This window comes from Amaranthus tricolor, chromosome 6 (genome assembly GCF_026212465.1).
Source record: "Amaranthus tricolor cultivar Red isolate AtriRed21 chromosome 6, ASM2621246v1, whole genome shotgun sequence".
NCBI lineage: Eukaryota > Viridiplantae > Streptophyta > Magnoliopsida > Caryophyllales > Amaranthaceae > Amaranthus > Amaranthus tricolor.
Genome location: NC_080052.1, coordinates 20,958,551 through 20,977,780, shown reverse-complemented (window position 1 = coordinate 20,977,780; position 19,230 = coordinate 20,958,551). Strand labels below are relative to the sequence as shown.

Below are 19,230 nucleotides of genomic sequence, written 5' to 3'. Positions count from 1 at the left end.
TTTTCAGTTCCACTTGCAACATTTTTCTTTTCATACAGTTTAATGCACTAATTTAATCTTCAATATCTCTAATTATGCATAATAAAAATTATAAAAATTTGATATTAATAATCTTTGTATAGAATGAATTAAAAATCTCACTTAACTACGTTATTAACTTATAGATTAAAAATTAATCATAAATTAAAGATGATGGATAAATAATGCATAATTTCCAACATTGCGAGTAATTTAGAACGGTGAAAGTATTTTTTATCCGCTTAATAGTTGTATTTTATTTTTCTATTATTCTAAATCAAAATTATACTTAATTGAAACTGGAGAATAATAGTTGTGAATGTTCCATAAAGTTTTTTTATTTGCTAATTTGGTTGTTTTATTTTTTTCCTAAAGAATCATTTTATTTGCATCACAAATTTTTCCATCAAGTTTTTTATGATAGTTTTTTTTAATGTTTATGGTCTTCACTTTTTCTCTATTAAATTTATTACTCAATTACTTTATTGAATAATATATTTGATAGAGGAAAAATAGGGACTATAAACATTAAAAATAATAAAAAAAAGTTGGTGGAAAAAAATATGAAGACCATAAGTCCATAACTATAAAAAAAATATTATTATAGTTAGTGAAAACATATAGGGACTATAAAAAATATAAAAAATGTTAAAATGAAGTTAAAGAAATATATGTGAAGACTATAAACATTATTAAATTATTAAAATGAGAATAAACCAAGCTAATTTTGTCCAAAAAATTTATAAAATGACAAATAAAAACAACTTTAAGAAATAGCAAAAATATTAAATAAAATAATAAATCAACCATATTTTAACTTTTTAATTTCTGTAAACAAAAGTTTTTTAAACGAAATTTCCGTAAACATATAGGAATTGGAGTAATATATATATATATATATATATATATATATATATATATATATATATATATATATATATATATATATATATATATATATATATATATATATATATATTTTAAATTTTATTTAAGGATTTGGATTACTTTTATTATAGACTTATAGTTCGATTTTCCAAGAAAATTCGCTCAGCAGCAATAGGAGACTAGGAAGTAGCGGAGTACTTCAAAGAAATTCCATCAAAGAAAAAAAAAATTAAAGAAGAATCCAACCAAAATTCACAAGTTTGTATTTAATAATGCATTTATTCTTGCTATAAAAATCATATTTCCTGTTAAATTAAATAAACCACTGCAACTTCCATAGCCATCTCCGTCTTCAACCTTCATCCTCTTTTTTCTCACCGGGCTGTTACACTCATAACCCATCACTTTTCATGACAGTCCGGTAATCCTTTTCTTCTCTTTTCTGTTTTTCTCCATTCCATTAAAAATTAATAAAAATTCATCTTTTGACTGTGTAAAACGACGGAGATTAGTGGAGAGAGAAAAATGGCACAAACGACAATCTCAGTAGTGGGAGGAAGAACAGGGGAAGAATCAAACAGAACATCAGTATCATCAGCAAGATCATCAGTGATAGATTCATTAAGAGGATGTGGGTTATTAGGAATAAGAATTGATAAAGAAATTCTCCGCCGTAAGATATTGATTCCACAGTATCTACGGTTAGCAATGCGTCGTGCAATTAACTCAAAAGATGTAAATGGTGGAGTTGATTCAGCAAATCTTCTGGAAGCTGAAGAAGTCGGTGTAACACCAGAAGCTCCAATAGTTGTTTTTATTAATTCTAGAAGTGGTGGTAGACATGGCCCTGAACTTATGTTGAGACTTCAGCACTTAATCAGTGAAGAACAGGTTCATTTTTTTTTTGTGTGGGTTTTTAATAAATTTTTAATTTGATTTTATTCTGTGTGTGCGCGCGCGCGAGGGATTGGTTTATACTTTTATAGTAAGAAACTGGGGTATCTATTCATTCATTTGTTTATTAATATTATAGTTGAGTAATCATTGGCTTGTTCAGGTAATTGATTCTCTGGTGTTTTTTTTGAGTTGAGTGATCATTCATGGGTTTTATTTATTTATTTTTTTTGAATTGGGTTAGTATTTAGAAGTATTTATTGTATTTAATTGAGTGATAACGGCTTATTTTTGTTATCTGGGTTCTTTTAGTTCAGCGATCAACTAATAGTTCATGGGTTATTTTGTTGAATTAAAGTTCCAATTTTTTTTAGGGATGATGGGAATTATGGAGTTTTGAAGCAAAAGGGGGTGGCGAAATTTTTTTATTTTATTTATGAAACTGCGGTAGAAGTTTAGGATTGGAGAGAAGAGCAAAGGTTTCATGTTTTTTCATAGATTTTGATAATATTTTCTTTCGGTTGGTGGGTTTCGGGGGTGGTTTTTATAAGTAACTAATAACCACCCTATAAAAATATTTAAAAAAGTGTAATATAGAAATTTATAGACTGGATAGAAATGGAGTAAGAGATGGAGAAGAAATATTCATTCCTACACAAAAAATTTGTTGACTTGCAATCTAAACTCACTCCAATTTTCTCTGACTCACTCAACTCGCCATCAACACCCCCAATAAACTCGGTTTCTGAAAAGATTAACAAGGATATAATATTCATCTACAAAATGATTAACGCTGAATTGGCTATGAAAACAAACCCGGATTCTAATCCATCCGAGACCCGTCACTTGTTCCAGATGATTCGCCGTGTCCAATTCCTTCAAAAAGGTCTACATGCTTTATCATCCAATGCTCGCTCCACTTCTTCATCCGTTGAGTCCTATGACCCTATTATGCGTTCCAACATTGATTCCTGCCTTGATCAAGATCAAGATCAAGATCAAGTTTATGATCGTGATGATGATGAAGATGAACTCGATGATCATTTTAATAACGGAAATTATCCTAGGATGAGGTTTAAGGTGTATGAAAATCCGGAATTTTTTGGTGGTTATGATGAGGATGGAGATATGGAATTTGGAGGGATTGTAAATGAAGATGTTAAAGAAGAAAAGTGTAGTTCTGATGACAAGGATGTGGGTGAAGAATTTGAAGGGATCGTAAAAGACGGTGATACGAATAGGGGTTTGGAGGAAAAGGAAGGGAAGAAAAGAGTTATAGAAGAAGATGACAGTTATGGTGATGAAGATGATACCAAGACTCATTGTTGTGTCAGAATAGTTTTTTGGGCTTGGGTTATTTTCATAGTTATGGGTTTGGTTTCTTTATTGTCGGATTCCGACATTCCAAATCATCATTCATCTACTGTGTTTCTTACTCCTACTTAGAAAAACAAATTACTCTGTATTGAAACAAGTTCCATAGGAGGACGCTGTGTTTCTTTAAAAGTATATATGTTATGTTCTTCTCCATTGTTAATGAATTTCTGAATTTAGATTTGGCAAAAATCTGTTTTTAAATCATCTAAATACTAGACTTAGTAAGATCCCTTTAATTTTCGGAACTAGACCATTTATTGAAAAACAAATAAATGTTCAGACATGAACATGTTCTATACAATGAGCAGAAGCAGAAGTATAAAACTAAAAATACTAGTTGAGTAATTTATTCATTCATTTGTTTATTAATGTTATAGTTGAGTAATCATTGGCTTGTTCAAGTAATTGATTCTCTGGTGTTTTTTTTGAGTTGAATGATCATTCATGGGTTTTATTTATTTATTTATTTTTTGAATTGGGTTAGTTGATTTCTGTATTTCGGGGTTTATAAAGAAATGGATTTGCTATAATTTATGAAGTATTTATTATATTTAATTGAGTGATCATGGCTTATTTTGGTTATCTGGGTTCTTTTAGTTCAGCGATCAACTAATAGTTCATGGGTTATTTTGTTGAATTAAAGTTCCAATTTTTTTTAGGGATAATGGGAATTAATGAGTTTTGAAGCAAAAGGGGTGGCAAAATTTTTTAATTTTTTTTATGAAACTGTGGTAGAAGTTTAGGATTGAAGCAAGAGCAAAGGTTTCATGTTTTTTCTTAGATTTTGATTCGGTTGGTGGGTTTCGGGGGTGGTTTTTATAAGTAAAAGGTTGAAATCTGTGAATTTGAGGTTTATTTTGTTTTCTTTAAGTAATGGTCTTTTATGGGGATTTGGGTGTTTGTGAATCATGTGTTTCTAATGAGTGACGTTAAGTAGTTTGGAGCAGTGGGCGCTTAGAACTCTTGATTCCTGTACATCTAAATATTATATTGTTTGTAGTTCTTTGCATCTTTTATGATATTTTAGGAAGAAGTTGCTGGAATTGAATTGGGTTTTCAGGAGAATGGAGCTTAAATGATTTACAATGGGTTCTTCAGAGGAATTTATAGTGAAATGATGATGTGATTTTATATTTTTGCAGAAGTTTATTTGGTGAACTACTTGCTACCTAACTTGTCTTGAAGTATGTGTCCTTTTTCTTGGTGGGCTCTACACAAATGTTTCATGGCCATCGACGAAGCTTGTCAACGACCTTTTAGTGTCTAAATGTCCAGACACCATTTTGGTCCTTTTATTTACTTCTAAATGTTTGAAACAATTGTTCAGATTTGCTTGCAAGGAACGAAAGCGATCACTCTGAGGATAAAACCATTGATATTTTCTTGTACAGAGTTGTTTCTGGGTGGCATTGTCTTTTCTGGTTGGGGTTGTTGCAATAAAAGTAACCTTCTTGTTATTATTTCAGGTATTTGACCTTTCAGATGTTAAGCCCAATGAGTTTGTACAGTATGGATTGGCTTGCCTCGAACAGTTGGCTGGTTTGGGTGATGTTTGTGCAAAAGAGGTTCGGGAAAAGTTAAGAGTGGTGGTATGTATACCTTTCAAACTTTTTTTTTAATGTTTTCTGTACTGTGGTGACTTTATTGCCCACATTTCGTTGCACAAACGGGATTTTAAGGAGATCAAAGACAAAGGTTACCATGAAAAGTGTATTGGCATTAGATTTCTGATTTATCTTGAGAAAATTACAGAATTCCTATTTGCAGCAATGACACCTTACATTTTGTTTTCTATTTTGATATTAAGTGCTTCCTCTGCTTGTTTACATATCTTTTACTAACCTGTCAGGACTCAAGAGAGTAGATTAAGCGGTCATTCCTGAGTTTGTTTCACGTTTCGGATTTCGATGGCTATGTACTAATGTCTCAAAGTGACAATTGACATGGCAAGCATAACATTTTTTGATTTGAAGTGTAACATGCTCTGGTTTTTTTTCTTTTTTAGTTGGTTTCTAACTGTTTTTTCATACTATAGAATAAGGAGTCTGATACATGTATAGCAGTTTTTGAAATGTTTTGAATTATAATTTTGGGGCTATGCTTTTAACGTTGCTTATTTGTTTATTTATTTTTTTTAATTTCTTCCCCTACTTTGTGACTTAGAAAGGCATATTTTTGTGAAGTTTTTGAAGTTGTTTGTTGTCAAGGGTCAATTGGAAAACAACTTATATGTTTTGTACACCTGTCCCCCAAACGCTGCTTAGTTGGAATCCTAGGTAAGAACTAGGAAGTCATTTACGGCATGTTTGGTTATCGGTACTAATTAGTGGTAACGAGAATGTTTGTAATGTAAATTTTCATAATATGTACTGTGTCATTCTCATGTCAATGAAAGCTTGACATAAAAAAAATTCTTTGTTCACAATTTTCCATTTCCATATAATACTATATTTTCAAATGGTAAAGCGTTGGAATGCAATTTGTAAAGAAAATGAGATTGTTGAAGGAGAATAAGTATGATCATTAAACTTGCTAAGAGATATTCCTATCAAAATCACTAATTTTTCATTACCATTTCTACCATTTAATACCGAGTACCAAACAAGCCGTTAATGTCATTGAATAATGAAATGTTGCAGACTTGCAGTTATGAAACCCAATGGACATGAATACTATAAATATATATTGAACAATAGTATAAAGAAAACAAATGCAGGAATTAACAGATTGTTTAAATGTGTGCAAGTTTGCAAAAGTATATTGCTTCCTTGATCTCATCTCTGTTAGCAAGTATCCATGAATGAACAAGTTTTAATCTAAATGGCTTTGGTTGCTGAACTGAAATAGATTGTTTTGGCAGGTTGCTGGAGGGGACGGTACAGTTGGTTGGGTACTTGTAAGTCTAGGTGAACTTAACAAACAGGATAGAAATCCGATTCCTCCAGTGGCAGTCATTCCCCTTGGCACTGGGAATGATTTGTCTAGGAGTTTTGGCTGGGTAAATTCTAGCTTCTTACCTATTGTCTCTGATTGCGTTAAAACTTATTTCTTCATCAATATTTCTTTCAATTTTTGGAAGTTGGGTTAAATTATCAAATAATTAAGAGCATCCTATTGAGCCATGCTTCTTTTATTGTTTGTGATCGGTTCACCTGTTAACAGGGTGGTTCATTTCCATTTGCTTGGAAGTCAGCTGTCAAAAGATCTCTTCTAAAGGCTAGCTCTGGTCCTATTTGTCGTTTAGATGGGTAATTGTTTCTGCTCTTTGAGATCCTTGCACATGTTTGATATTTTTGGTTATACATGCCTTTTGAGCGTTCTCCCTCTATTCTTCCTTGTCTCTACTTCTCGTTTAAAACTATTTCTTTTCCCATTGCATCTTTTCAGATTTTTTGCATGTCCAAATCTGTTGGATGAACTAGGTAACCTAGGTCTTTGTTTTGTCATTTCTGGTGCTTCTCTTGTGTCTTTTGTATGTGCAATACTGATACATGCGGTAAGAAAGTTCAATGTTTTCATGGTTTGAAGGCTCCAAATTCATTAATCTTTATATAAGGCTGGGAGCCAGCTTGTGATTTAACTACATGAGTGTTGGTGACATTTGAAATGCAAGGGTTTGGGATGTTTGGTGAAGAACAAATGACAAAGAAAGCACTAAAAACAGAGCACAACATCAAAGAACAACAACAATATTTATGAGGTATCTAAGGATACCTCTCTCTCAAAAAAAGATTACTTTCATTAATATACTCAACAATACATCAATGATAAGCCTCACAACCTTTGAGAACACTCTCTCAAAATAAAGATTGAACCTTTAATGTTAATCTCCCTCAAATGCACTAATACAAGTAGAATGAACTGTCTTAGTTGAAACCCTAGTTGATTCTAAGTATTAGGCTTTCTCATATACTGTAAGTATGTTCTAAGACCCTTATATATATAGTCTAAGACATATTAGAAACCCTAGGACCAAAGGGCTTGAAGCCCAAGACTTTCCCACACAAAACAGAAACATGCGTCAAAATGGGACTGCTGCTTGCTCGACTGAGCTCCCTTGCTCGACCAGGTCGAGCGGCAGCCTTAGCAGCCTATGATCTTCAAGTGTGCTGCTACCTTGCTCGAGCATTCTTCACTTGTGCCTTGCCTCGTTCAAGGCACATGCCATACCTCATATTGAGTACTCCCCTGCCTTCTCCAAGGCAAACCAAATCATCCACTTTGATCCTCTTCATCAAGTGAGCCAAACTGCAATCCTCCATAACCCATGTCACTCATATCTTCACTCTCAAGTATGCAAGATAGTGCATGAGCTATGCGGTGATCAAACTCTTCACCAATAGCTTGTGATTTGGGACTTGGCACAACAACATTTGTTTGTAGTAAAATGCATGAATCAAATTGTAACAATTTTTAATTATGCCAATATTATTATCTCTAATAGAAATTCCTTTATGCTATAATTGGGAATGTTGATTTCATTTGAAAATATGGATTTGACTCAAATTTAGTATTTGACAAATAAATAATTTTCAAATTTGGATTTGAGTCAAATCCACCAATGTTTTAAAAGTGGTTAAAGATAAGGATTTGAGAATGACTTTTCTAAGTTTGTCATTCTCAAATTTTTCTTTAATGAATTCATAATTGAAATCTACAATTTAAAATGAAATGCTTGTTTCCAAACGCAACCTTATGGTTTTTAATTCAAATGATTATTGTTGTAATTTCCAAGGATTTTTCATAGCTTTGAAACAATCTTGTTGAAGAATGAGTAGCAGACATTGTCTGATAAAACGCAGCCTGCTTTTGCAACAGGAGCATTGAATGTATTGTGGTGAAACATTACTGGATTGTATATGGTGTCCGATTAGTACTTGATTGTTTAATTGTTGATCAGTTCTTTGTGAAATTGTATTACTAAGTGTCATTGGCATCAAGCACGCCGATAGAAGTTGTCATTAATGTATTAAGAAATTGGGTAAACTTATGGTCAAAAATGGATTGTCAGACGCTTGCCTAGTAATTGTGTTTTAATCAATCTATCTACGGAGAGCATCTGATTGGGTTAACTGGTTAAGCACTGTAGGGTAGACTCGGAAATAAATTTTTTTCATGCGAAGTGTTGATATACCTGATATAAGAGAGATCAATATATAGCTGTGTTGGGATATGCACTTCTAAAGCTCGGTTGTTTTGTATAACTAGTTATTCACGCTAACATGGAAGATCATTGAGGATTTGAACTTGCCTTTTTTGATTTCAATGTTTAAAGGATAAGATTTATTTGTTTTTAGTTCATGTAATTTTTGTCGTTAACACATATTTTTTTTATTACTTTTGCAGTTGGCACGTGTCAATAACCATGCCTGCTGGAGAAGCTATGAAACTTCCTCATTCGTTAAAGTCCACTGGAGAATGCACTCTTGATCAGGTATTCTATATCACCAGTTTTTGCACTCTTCTCTAATCATCAGTCCAGAAATCACTGAACCAAAAGAATAGTATAAATAATGGAGAGGAAATGATAGCGAACGAGTGACATTGTTTTTGATGAGTATTGGGTCTAGTGGTACTGATAATTGGCTTAGGAATGCCTCCTAGAGCTCTTTCTTAATATATTAATATAATGGCATCTCATGCTTAGTTTCTCTTATTCTCCCCTTTGGACAATCTTTTGCAAACTCCTTAATAGCAAATTTTGGAGAGAAAGGAAAGGAAAGGAAAGGGAAGGGAGGGAAGGGAAAGGAAGGGAAGAGAAATGGAAGGAAAATAACACTTAACAGAAATTCTTTATCCTATCCCTCCAAATCCCTCGCCTCCAAATACCTTCCCTTCCATTTTGTTATCCACACAAAGGATCCCCATCCCTCCAAATCCCTCCCTTTCCTTTCCGTTTGTTTCCTTCCATCCAAACACACCCTAAGTGAATTAAGCTGCAGTTTTCACTTTTTTTCACTTTTCTCAGTGTTACAATTTTATAGTGCTGGAGCTTCTCTTTGAATATATGTAACATATTCGCCAGCTAATTTGCCTTTCGAATTCGCGATTCGCTCAAAATAGCCCTAAAATTGTCCATAACCATCCTTAATTCGCAATTTGCAATTTGAGAGAGCCGAGAAGATTAGTGAACTATATGACCCTGCTTTGACTGCTAGTGTTGGTTTCTTATTGAGCATCTAGTAGATTTTAATTTTACTATCAAGGTCTGGTGGAGTTTGCCATATCTTTCTTAAGTGGCAGTTTGGAATTTTCAGGATATTTTGCTTGGTGGCCAGCTTCCTGAGAAAAAGAGTTGCTATGATGGAGTGTTCTACAATTATTTCAGTATTGGTAAATACCTATTTTTTCACACATTTGTAATTTGTTCTCTTGTTCATTCATATAGTAATTGTTGTGGCTTCATTTCCCTTCTATGCTTGTTTTCATTCCTCCACGTCCTTCACATTTCTCAATTTTACTTAATCTTGATGTCAAGCTGTTTATAATACTCTAGATGACTAAGTTTAGTGCTAAATTCTCTGCTCATACAGCCATGGCTTCATACTTTTCACTCACAAACACTATCTAAGCCACTTTAGAAATTAATTATAAGCAAGTAAACAATCAGGCTGTTGAGCAGTCCACGAAGATCGTGTTGGGTTTTGATGGATGAGGCTTGAATGATATATTAAGCCTAATTAGTTATTAATTTGTTGCTACAAAGTGATTATTTTATTAAAACTGTCTTTTATCTCTTAAATTGTTTACACTGAACAATTGCTCAAAAATTGTGAAATTAATATTGAGCATGGAAAAATGGAAATAAGGAAAATGGGATGTGAAATACCGCGTTATATAAATTATGACCAGTGTTTTGATTGTTTGCAGTAGAAAATTATCTTGTACACAATGCACAGAAGAGAGGGAGAGAGAAGATTAGTGGGTTTCCTCAGAGTTGAATTTGTAGTATTATTCAAAGGTCGGGTGAGCCCCAAATACCATCATACATGATATGTTTTATCTGCCATTTCAACTATCATGGTTGCATTATTGTTTTGTTCTCCTTGAACTTAGTAATCCTATTTCATATTTAGCTCTTATTTCCTGATTTTTTTTAATAATACAAAAGCCTTGGTTCAGGCAGATTTTAAATCGAGCAACTAGCTTTTCTTAGGCAAGTTTGTCATCATTTCTGATATACATGTACTTTAGGATTGTCATGAGTTCGAATGACGTGTCTTCAATTACTCCTTGAATAAGTTCAAATTACGTGTCTTCTATTACTCCTTGAAATCTATGATATTAAATTCAATATGATTAGTTTGGAGTTATAAGTTACTGACAGTCCGATTCCCATCATCCAAAATTTGACCCAAATAGTCTGCATTTGACAAGCTAAGAGTAATGTATGGAGTACATTAATGATGGCAACTTATGGGAACAACATACTGCTCTATGTTGACTGTAGTCCTATTCTGTTGGCTTACAATCTGTAGAACACAAGATAGTTTTACCGTCAAAAACCCACAACAAATCTTATTTGATACATTTTATGGAGAAACAATGCATGATTGTATCAAACTCTTATGTGGTGATTCTTCCGTTGCTATGAAAGTTTCTGTTTGTAAACACTAACGAGGAGTTCATGAGTTCTACTTTATTATGGATGTGATCCCTGTAGAGTTGCAGTGATTACAAGATAATTCTGAGCCTTTAAGTGAACACCTGTTTATAACTCTTACCGATAGTCCTAAAACTCCCATAGGGATGATGGGTGTAGCTGTCTAGATTGAGAATTAAGATGGTATTTCAGACGATCCTTTTATGGAAGTATATAGCTTTGCTTTTCAGTTGATCTCCTTTTCTTCTGGTTAGTGGTTATGTTGTTGAATGTTTAAATACTTAAAAATGTTTAAGTCTAAGTCACGTGTAGGAGGAGATATCTGATCGTTGAAGAAAGGATGAAACATGTATATCTTTCAATAATTTTGTGCTCTTTTGACTGAGTGCATTGGGGCTGTAAAAGAGCCAATGAAAAAGACAAGTTTGTAAAACATTTTAGGTATGATTGCTTGTGTAAATCATGATGGTTATACTATGTAAAGTAGAATATTAGTGCATTGTCCACTGGGTATAATGCCTAAAAATCAGACTTATGTATGTGTGTGTGTGTGTGTAGGGGGAGTGGGCGGGGGAGAGGTTGGGTGGGGTAGGGTACAGCAGGACTATCCACAGACCATAGGAGTTTGTTAGAAGTTGCTTGTAGAAGAAGCATTAGGTAAGTTACAAGAATCATTAAAAAAAAGGTAGTTACAAGAAAATGTGTCAAAATCGGAGAGAAGGCTGATGAGAGAAGCCATGCACTTGGCAAAGAGAGAAAAAAGATCAGTTGTAATCTCTATATGTAGGGGAAGTAGGAAGAGGAAAAGCATCAGATTATTTAATTAGATAATTATATTTTATTTTGTTTGGTTTTCTTCTAGATGTGTCAAACTCAAATCAATAAAAAGGATGTTTTCTGTGACTTTTCAGAATATAATTCCAATCTATCGTCTTCATCTTTATAGCTTCACGTCTGAAAATCTACTTTGTAGCATCACTTATATGTTGAACTGTAGATTATCAGAATGAAGTTGGCTATACTATCTGTCCTTGCAGACTATTTTTTTTACCTGTTTTCCAACTATTAGTCTATTATACGTTCTATGTTACCTAATTTGATAATCCCTTGTAAATTAAGACAAGCGGGTTATGGTTGGATGTGATTTATTTTTGGCCTATTTATGGGTGATTTGTGAATTAAAAAGCAAATTAGGTAACAAAGGCAGATATCAACAGCCATGACCCCCTCTGCCACCTTGCATACAATATGCCAATAGCTAAGCTGAATCGGTTTTAGTTTTTTAAAAATTTATGTGGCATTGGAGTCGTTTTGTCAAAGATGTTCTGTGATGCAAAACCTTAACTGTTGCGTGGCTGCAGGTATGGACGCACAAGTTGCTTATGGTTTCCATAATTTGCGTAATGAAAAACCGAACCGTGCCAAGGGGCCAGTTGTTAATAAGGTTTGTCTAATATATTGAAGTTTATTATAAACTCTTCTTCGTTATTTTGCATCTCATTTTGTTTTCTTGCTTCGTTGTTTCTGAACCCAACATGTTGATTTTAGGCTGATTATTTCATAGGAAATAAATACGACATTTTTTTATAAAAAATTATGTGAAAACATTTCTGAAAAGCATGTTATTTGCATTTTTATTTTTTTGAAAGGAAACTATTTGATTATTTTTGTTGTTCTTTGGTGGGAGTGTTACGATATTAGTTGCTTTTCACTGGGCTCATGCTTACCTGTATTGCAACCATTTCATACCTGTTTTTGTTTTTTTCTTTTTGAATGTTATGTTTCTGGTTGGCTATATTATTTATGCAATGTCAGGGACTTGAGTTTGTAGGTTTCCGTTTAGACTGTCTGTGACGTGATAAAGCAAAACAATAACCTCAGTATGTCATTAGCAATTTATGCCAACGTTTTACTTGCATCCTGTTTCAATACTGATTTTTCAGTGCTCTAATATTTGTATTTCTTAAGATATGGCTACTTCGTAAGTTTCTTCCTTTTTTATATAAGCACGTCGTCAACTTGGAATCTGTTCCCTGCATTGCATGCAATTATCCTATTGAACTTGTAGTACATATACAAGATGAATATTAACCTCGATCTGTTTCTTTTGCTGCTCCTTGGCGATAATCGTGGGAACCATTTGTTTCTGAAAACTATAAATGCCTCTTCAAAGCTGAATTTAACAAGCTGAGATTTCACCTGTGGTTTGACAAATATCATAAAATTAAGAGTCTAATAGCCAGCCATTAGGGAAAGCAAAGGGAGAAAGAGAGATGAAATCCTTTTTGAAATGATTGCTTGATTAGAGTCTAATTTCAAAACTTAACCTTTAATATTACTAAGATCGCAAGCTTCGAAGTAAGTTGATGAACTGATTAAATTTCAATGACTATGACAATGTTCAAAAGAAATAAAACAAATGCAAAAGAACACAAGGATTTAAGGAGGCTCACCCAATGATCGCTACGTCCTCTGTGGTGTGTAGTTTCTTGTTTATATTATAACAATGGAGAATTACAACTCTTATAATGAAGTATTACAAATGATGTAAGAGAATGCAAAGGTTATGTGTTTAAGCTTAGGGTTTGTGTTTGATGTGTTTGGATGAACAAATGAGCTCACTATTTACAGAGTAATTCATACTTCATGCTAAGAATAAAAAAAAATGTAACAGCTTCTAGTATTTGAACAGCCCCAAAAAACCGAATCCTAGGTAGTCTGACTGAAGTGCTTGTTCAAGGCAGTGATCTGCTCGTTCGAGCGTGAGATGCAGGAGGCTACTGTTTGCTGGATTCAGACCTGCTTGTTTGAGCATGCTGCAGGTGAAGCTTCTATTGGCTACTGACTGTGGTGTTCGAACAAGGCAAGGGACTTTCTTCAAGTTCCTTGAACGAGCACATAGAACAAAATCTGACCATTTGTCTTCAACACACCTTATTATGTTCATTCATCATCTCATTTATCTCATGATTAAGTGCCATCATAAAGCAAGCAATTAACTTCACTCTTAAACATCATCATTAATCACTCACATTAAGTTACCATCTTAATGCACCCATTAAAATACTCATAGGATTCCATCGCATAATTTATAAATGAATGCACACATCAATTTGTGCACTCAAGTCACCATTAATCTCAACACTTTTACTTTTATTATTTATCGATTAAAGAAATGAAAGGATCCCATATCCTTTCCCTTTGAGCATCAATTGCCTCTAAAGTTAGTATGATTTGAAGGGAAACACATGTCCATTTGCCTGTCCCTCTCCTTCCTTTTCCTCCCACATCTCTTTTCCTCCACCATTGCAATCAAATGAAAAATGCATAGTTATTTATGTACAGACTGCATTCTAGGGATGGTTAAAAAGGCGGACGACTACGTGTACGCTTACTACCATATCTACACTCACCTAAAATATTTGTAACCACTACCTACCCAATATCCCATGGCGGGTACAATTTTCATACCCACTCCTACCCACATGAACATCTCTACAAAACCATCGTCAGCCACTATTCAGCCTGGTATACCAATCATCGCCATGTGTGTTTTATACCCATTTTACACCCGCATTAGACATACCTCATCCCCGCCCCACCCATGTGGTCATTTTTGTTTAGATCACTTTTAGTTGGTCAATTATAATTTTAAATCTTTTTAAGAAGTTTGTTAGTTTTTTTTCCCCTTTTTTTCTTCTGTAAGTAGCATATACTATAAAATAATATATGGTGGGTAAGAGGTGTGCGGATATGAGCAAGCGGGTATGAGGTGGATAGATAAGTGGCACTTATGTCCTTATATCCATTTTCCATGACGAGTAATACTTTTTATGCCTACATTTACCCTCAACCCATCAAATTTATACTCATACATGCATTGCAAACTTCGTGAAATTTTACTTGTGTGTCATCGCTACTATAGCTTAAACTGTTAGCTTAATTATTATCTTTGGTGGTCTTAATGTAGATAAAGGTTTAACATGGTATATACTGTCCTTTGCTTAATGAAAATTCTATACTCCATATTGCAGATGATTTATTCTAGCTACAGTTGTACCCAGGGTTGGTTTTTCACACCATGTGCAAGTGATCCAGGCTTAAGGTAAGACTTCTTTTATGCTCCTAAACTTTTATATACCGTCATTTATTGAAATTAATTTGTTGCTTCTGAACTGAATATTCTTTTTCTAGTTTTACATTTTCTAATTCATAGACATTGTTGTCCATGCCATACTCTTTATGAGGCACTTCTGTTTAATCCTTAGCATAAAAATGGTGTAAATTGTTTTTAAATATAAATGTATAAAGGGGACTCTAATGTTTCAAGCTTACTTTAAAGAAAGAAATAGTTTGTAGTTTTATAATCAGCAAGTGTTTCTTACTGCTGATGGCAAGTTTGGGTAAAGGAGGAGGCTTGTGGTAGGTCAACGGAAATCAGCGTAAACATCTTATGTCGTGATCCAAATTCAAATTATTGTGGGACATCCCTAATGCAACCGAAGACGTTACAATTTCTTTATTGGAAAATACTCAATCGTACTCATAACTAAGAAGTATCTTGATGGGTTAGTCACACAGTCAATTATTCTCTTACGGTCCATTTGTTAGGTGTTAATAAACGGTTGTAATGGGAATAAAAACTAGTGTAATTTTAGTTGAAAAATCTCTTGACTACCTTGATTGCTATGCTTGTCCAACTTCAATCATCTCATTTTCTTCATAAATTTCGTTCCAATGCATTACCTTTGGAAGAGGTGGTATTACGTGACAATGGAAATTTGTAAACAAAAAAACTTTTTTTTGATCAAAGTTTCATTACCATGGGAATGACATGGAACTTTTGATGAAATTTTACACTATAAATCATTCCTATTACAACCATTTAGTACCACTAACCAAACGGACCGTTAATGCTCTCGTGAATTAAATCAAAGTCGAGTTGATTTGAGGAGCACTCATAGATTTTCAAGAGAACAATTCTGGAAAAGGAAACTGATTTTCAATCATCAAAATCAGATTATCCTCCTCTCATTCATGGCCTTATATTTATGTTTTAGTACATGATACAGCTAAAGACATGAATCATATTTAAATATACAAACACTAGACATGTAGGGATGGGCATGACTCTTGGAGTCTAGACCCGAACCCACCCTAATTTAATAATCTGGATCCACCTATTTTTGGACCCCATGGATCCGGGTCAGATCTTGGTCCATGGCCTTAATCTAGACCTAGTTAGCTCATTCTCTTTGACTGCAAAGATTATAGCCTCCATCTTATCTTCAGTGTACTCAATGATGCATCCTTTTATTATTTGCACTAGTATGCATAATCGGGCTTCTTAACAGAAAGCCCAAATCATTTTATATTTTGATGACTCGAAGCATGTCCAAATGAAGTCATTGACTGCAGTTTTTTTAAGTTTAAGAAAGTGAATTTGTTGATCAAGGTTTGAAACAGCTAATTGCAAATAGACTTGGACTTTTTTTTTCTCTATTCTAGGATTCTTGGATTTGAGCCATATGGTTTTAAGGAATTTGATCCTGTTGGACGTGTTATTTGAGTCCATGGTACCTTCATAGCTTCTCCTCATATGCATGTCCTTGTCCCTTGATAATTTTTATGTGGTAATCAATGAAAAGAGAAAATAAATTGTGTGGATGAAAGGTAAAAAAGGGTTAAAATGTATGGATGAGATTAAAAGAAAGTGGTGAGCCATTATCCAAAAATAGAAATGAGGCAAATTAAGTGAAACGGATTGAAATGGAAAATGCTACAAATTCAATGGGATGGTGGGAGTACTATCTTAGGGCCCGTTTGGTATTGCATTTTGGCCTCTTAGAAACAAATTCAATTACACAAATCTCTTAAAACTTGTTTGATTTGAGAGATTGATAACCAAATTTGTTTCGAAAGATAACAGGAACCTCTCAAATGTTACCGCTCTAGTTTGAGCAGAAACACTCCCTGATTCTTTTCTCTTGATGTCATCCTCTTCACTAAACTAATAAAGTCAATCTCCTATGAACCTAAAGAATATTTTTTCATGATGCAGATTTTCTTATATCGGTTTTTAGTAATTTTGTCAGCCTTTTTTTTTGCAGGGGACTGAATAACATATTGAGGATACATATCAAAAAGGTCAATTGTTCAGAATGGGAGCAAGTACGGGTTCCGCCAAAGTAAGTTTTAATCGTACACCATGCTTCTAGTGACATTGAGTCCTTGTCGACATGATTCAGCTTATTGTTTTTGCACTCTGCCAACTATGGTTGATGCATAAATAGCATTTCATTCGTTCATGTAGCCAAGCCCAATCTTTGGATTAAGGTTTTGGCATCGTTGTTTTTTAGGAGTGCTATTTTGTGTTCACCACTTATATTGGTTGCCTCTATTTATCAGTGTAAGATCAATAGTGGCATTGAATCTTCATAATTATGCAAGCGGAAGAAATCCATGGGGAAATTTGAGACCTGAATACATGCAAAAGGTTATTTTTACACCACCTCTATGCCTCACTCTTTCTCTTATGTTTTACTCCTGATAATGTTTATTTGTTATTTCAAAACCCTATTCACCATCGGCCTTTGTTGCTACAATCTTGCCCTCTATTGCTCATTTTGAAATCGATTTGGCATTTGATTCTTGTGTTAATCTAAAATATTGTCTCAACTATTTCGTCACTTCGACAGAGAGGCTTTGTTGAGGCCAATGCTGATGATGGTCTTCTTGAAATTTTTGGTCTAAAGCATGGATGGCATGCCTCTTTTGTGATGGTAGAATTGATATTGGCCAAGCACATTGCCCAGGTCAGTAGTACTCGTATCTCTATTTTTTGTTAGTCATATCAAATTGTGTTATAAATCCGAACTGAATTATTAATTTTTCATGGAAAAAAATTGGCAAGCAGTGTGCAAAATCTTGTTTGGTTTGTATAATTTGAGGGTCATGTTGGAAACTAAAATACTGAGTTGTAGACTTGTATATAATGCTTGATGGGTAATCCTCCTAATACCATATGGTATTGGGAAAGAGTAAACCATATCAAGTGTGTATGCAAGTCAATACTCATTACCCATGGGTTTGTGGGCCCGAGGCCACGGGTGCCCCGTGGGTGTATTCACACGAGTGGGCCCATGGAGTGATCATGTGACGAATTGTTACAACCAAACAGGTCAAGTGTAGCCATTCCGACTATATTCTTAGCCCTCCAGAGTCCAAACCTGAGCTTGTTTTTATCCGTTTTGTTTGGACTTTTGCATCAATTAGTATTTTCTTGAACGAAATAAAAATGGAAGGAAAATTGTAAAGATCTAAATGCTTTCCCTGTTTTAAACCAATTCTTGCCAAATTTGAAATATTTGAACGGCTAAAACCAGCCACTTCTTGGTCCTCTGGCCTTTCTTTCCCTTCCCTCTTTATTTCCCCTCCCCGTGGTCCTTGTATTCTTCCCTTGCTTTTCCTCTAATCTTCTCGCTTTCCAGACAAACTCGTTAAGATTTTTTCTATAGGAAAGTACACATTTATTTGTTTGATAGAGACGATGTTATTTTCACTCAAACTCATGCAAAATTCAACTTGGGTATCTCAGGCTGCTTCGATAAGGTTTGAAGTACGAGGTGGTCAATGGAGAAGATCATTTATGCAGATGGACGGGGAGCCATGGAAACAGCCGTTAGATAAAGAGTATTCGACATTTGTGGAAATTAAGCGGGTGCCATTCCAATCTTTAATGATTCGAGGCGAATAACACTCTCTTCTATCCTGCCAATGCTATGACACGCCGTATTTGTCTTCAATTTTTTTTACTTCTACAATTCATTATTAGAACTTAGAAGCCGTAGTATATTGTATCAGTTTGTTGTAAAATGTAAATTAATCTACCAGCGTAGTTCTCATATCGACTTGCGGGCCACAAAGTTGAGACAAGCGAGCTAAGCATCCTTGCTTGAGATGATCAAAGTGTGAAAACTACTGGTAAAAGTGTTGTATGATTGAGCGTTATGAACATTAAAATAAGCTGAATTGTTAAATCTAATCTTCGGATATCATTTGAACTTTTACGGCCTGTTTGATAGGTAGTAATAAAAATGAAAAATTAGTTTAATTTTGTTTGAAAAATCTCTTGGCTACTTTGATGGTCATGCTTGTTCAACTTCAATCATCTCATTTTCTACCTAAAATTCATTTTAATGCATTACTATTAGGAGAAGTAGTATTAGGTGGTAATGGAAAATTTGTAAATAAAAAAACGTTTTTGTGATCAATGTTTCATCACCATGGGAATGATAATAAACTTTTGATGAAAATTTACATTATAAATCATTCTCATTACCACCATTTAGTATCACTAACAATATGGGCCGTTAAACCTCTCTGCGGACCTGACTAGGGATAGAAGAAGTTGGAAACGTCATATCCACGTCTTAGACTATTGATGTCTG

General features: G+C 34.0%; 1 protein-coding gene across 1 annotated transcript; it reads left to right on the top strand.

Annotated features, from left to right (window-relative positions):
- Nucleotides 1-1,025: 1,025 nt before the first annotated feature.
- LOC130814703 (diacylglycerol kinase 4-like) lies at nucleotides 1,026-18,843 on the top strand. The gene is made up of 12 exons (XM_057680853.1): nucleotides 1,026-1,797; nucleotides 4,644-4,766; nucleotides 6,038-6,175; nucleotides 6,340-6,425; nucleotides 8,524-8,611; nucleotides 9,435-9,510; nucleotides 12,142-12,224; nucleotides 14,815-14,885; nucleotides 16,891-16,968; nucleotides 17,189-17,276; nucleotides 17,479-17,595; nucleotides 18,378-18,843. The coding sequence occupies exons 1-12, from the start codon at nucleotides 1,432-1,434 to the stop codon at nucleotides 18,534-18,536; spliced, it is 1,473 nt and encodes a 490-aa protein (XP_057536836.1). The 5' UTR covers nucleotides 1,026-1,431; the 3' UTR covers nucleotides 18,537-18,843.
- The last annotated feature ends 387 nt before the right edge of the window (nucleotides 18,844-19,230 follow it).

Excerpts from the sequence above, each read along its gene's own strand:
- LOC130814703 (XM_057680853.1), top strand. The coding sequence starts at position 1,432 with ATGGCACAAACGACAATCTCAGTAGTGGGAGGAAGAACAGGGGAAGAA. Across the intron at positions 8,612-9,434 it reads GAGAATGCACTCTTGATCAG|GATATTTTGCTTGGTGGCCA; the intron begins GTATTCTATATC and ends TGGAATTTTCAG. Across the intron at positions 17,277-17,478 it reads GACCTGAATACATGCAAAAG|AGAGGCTTTGTTGAGGCCAA; the intron begins GTTATTTTTACA and ends TCACTTCGACAG.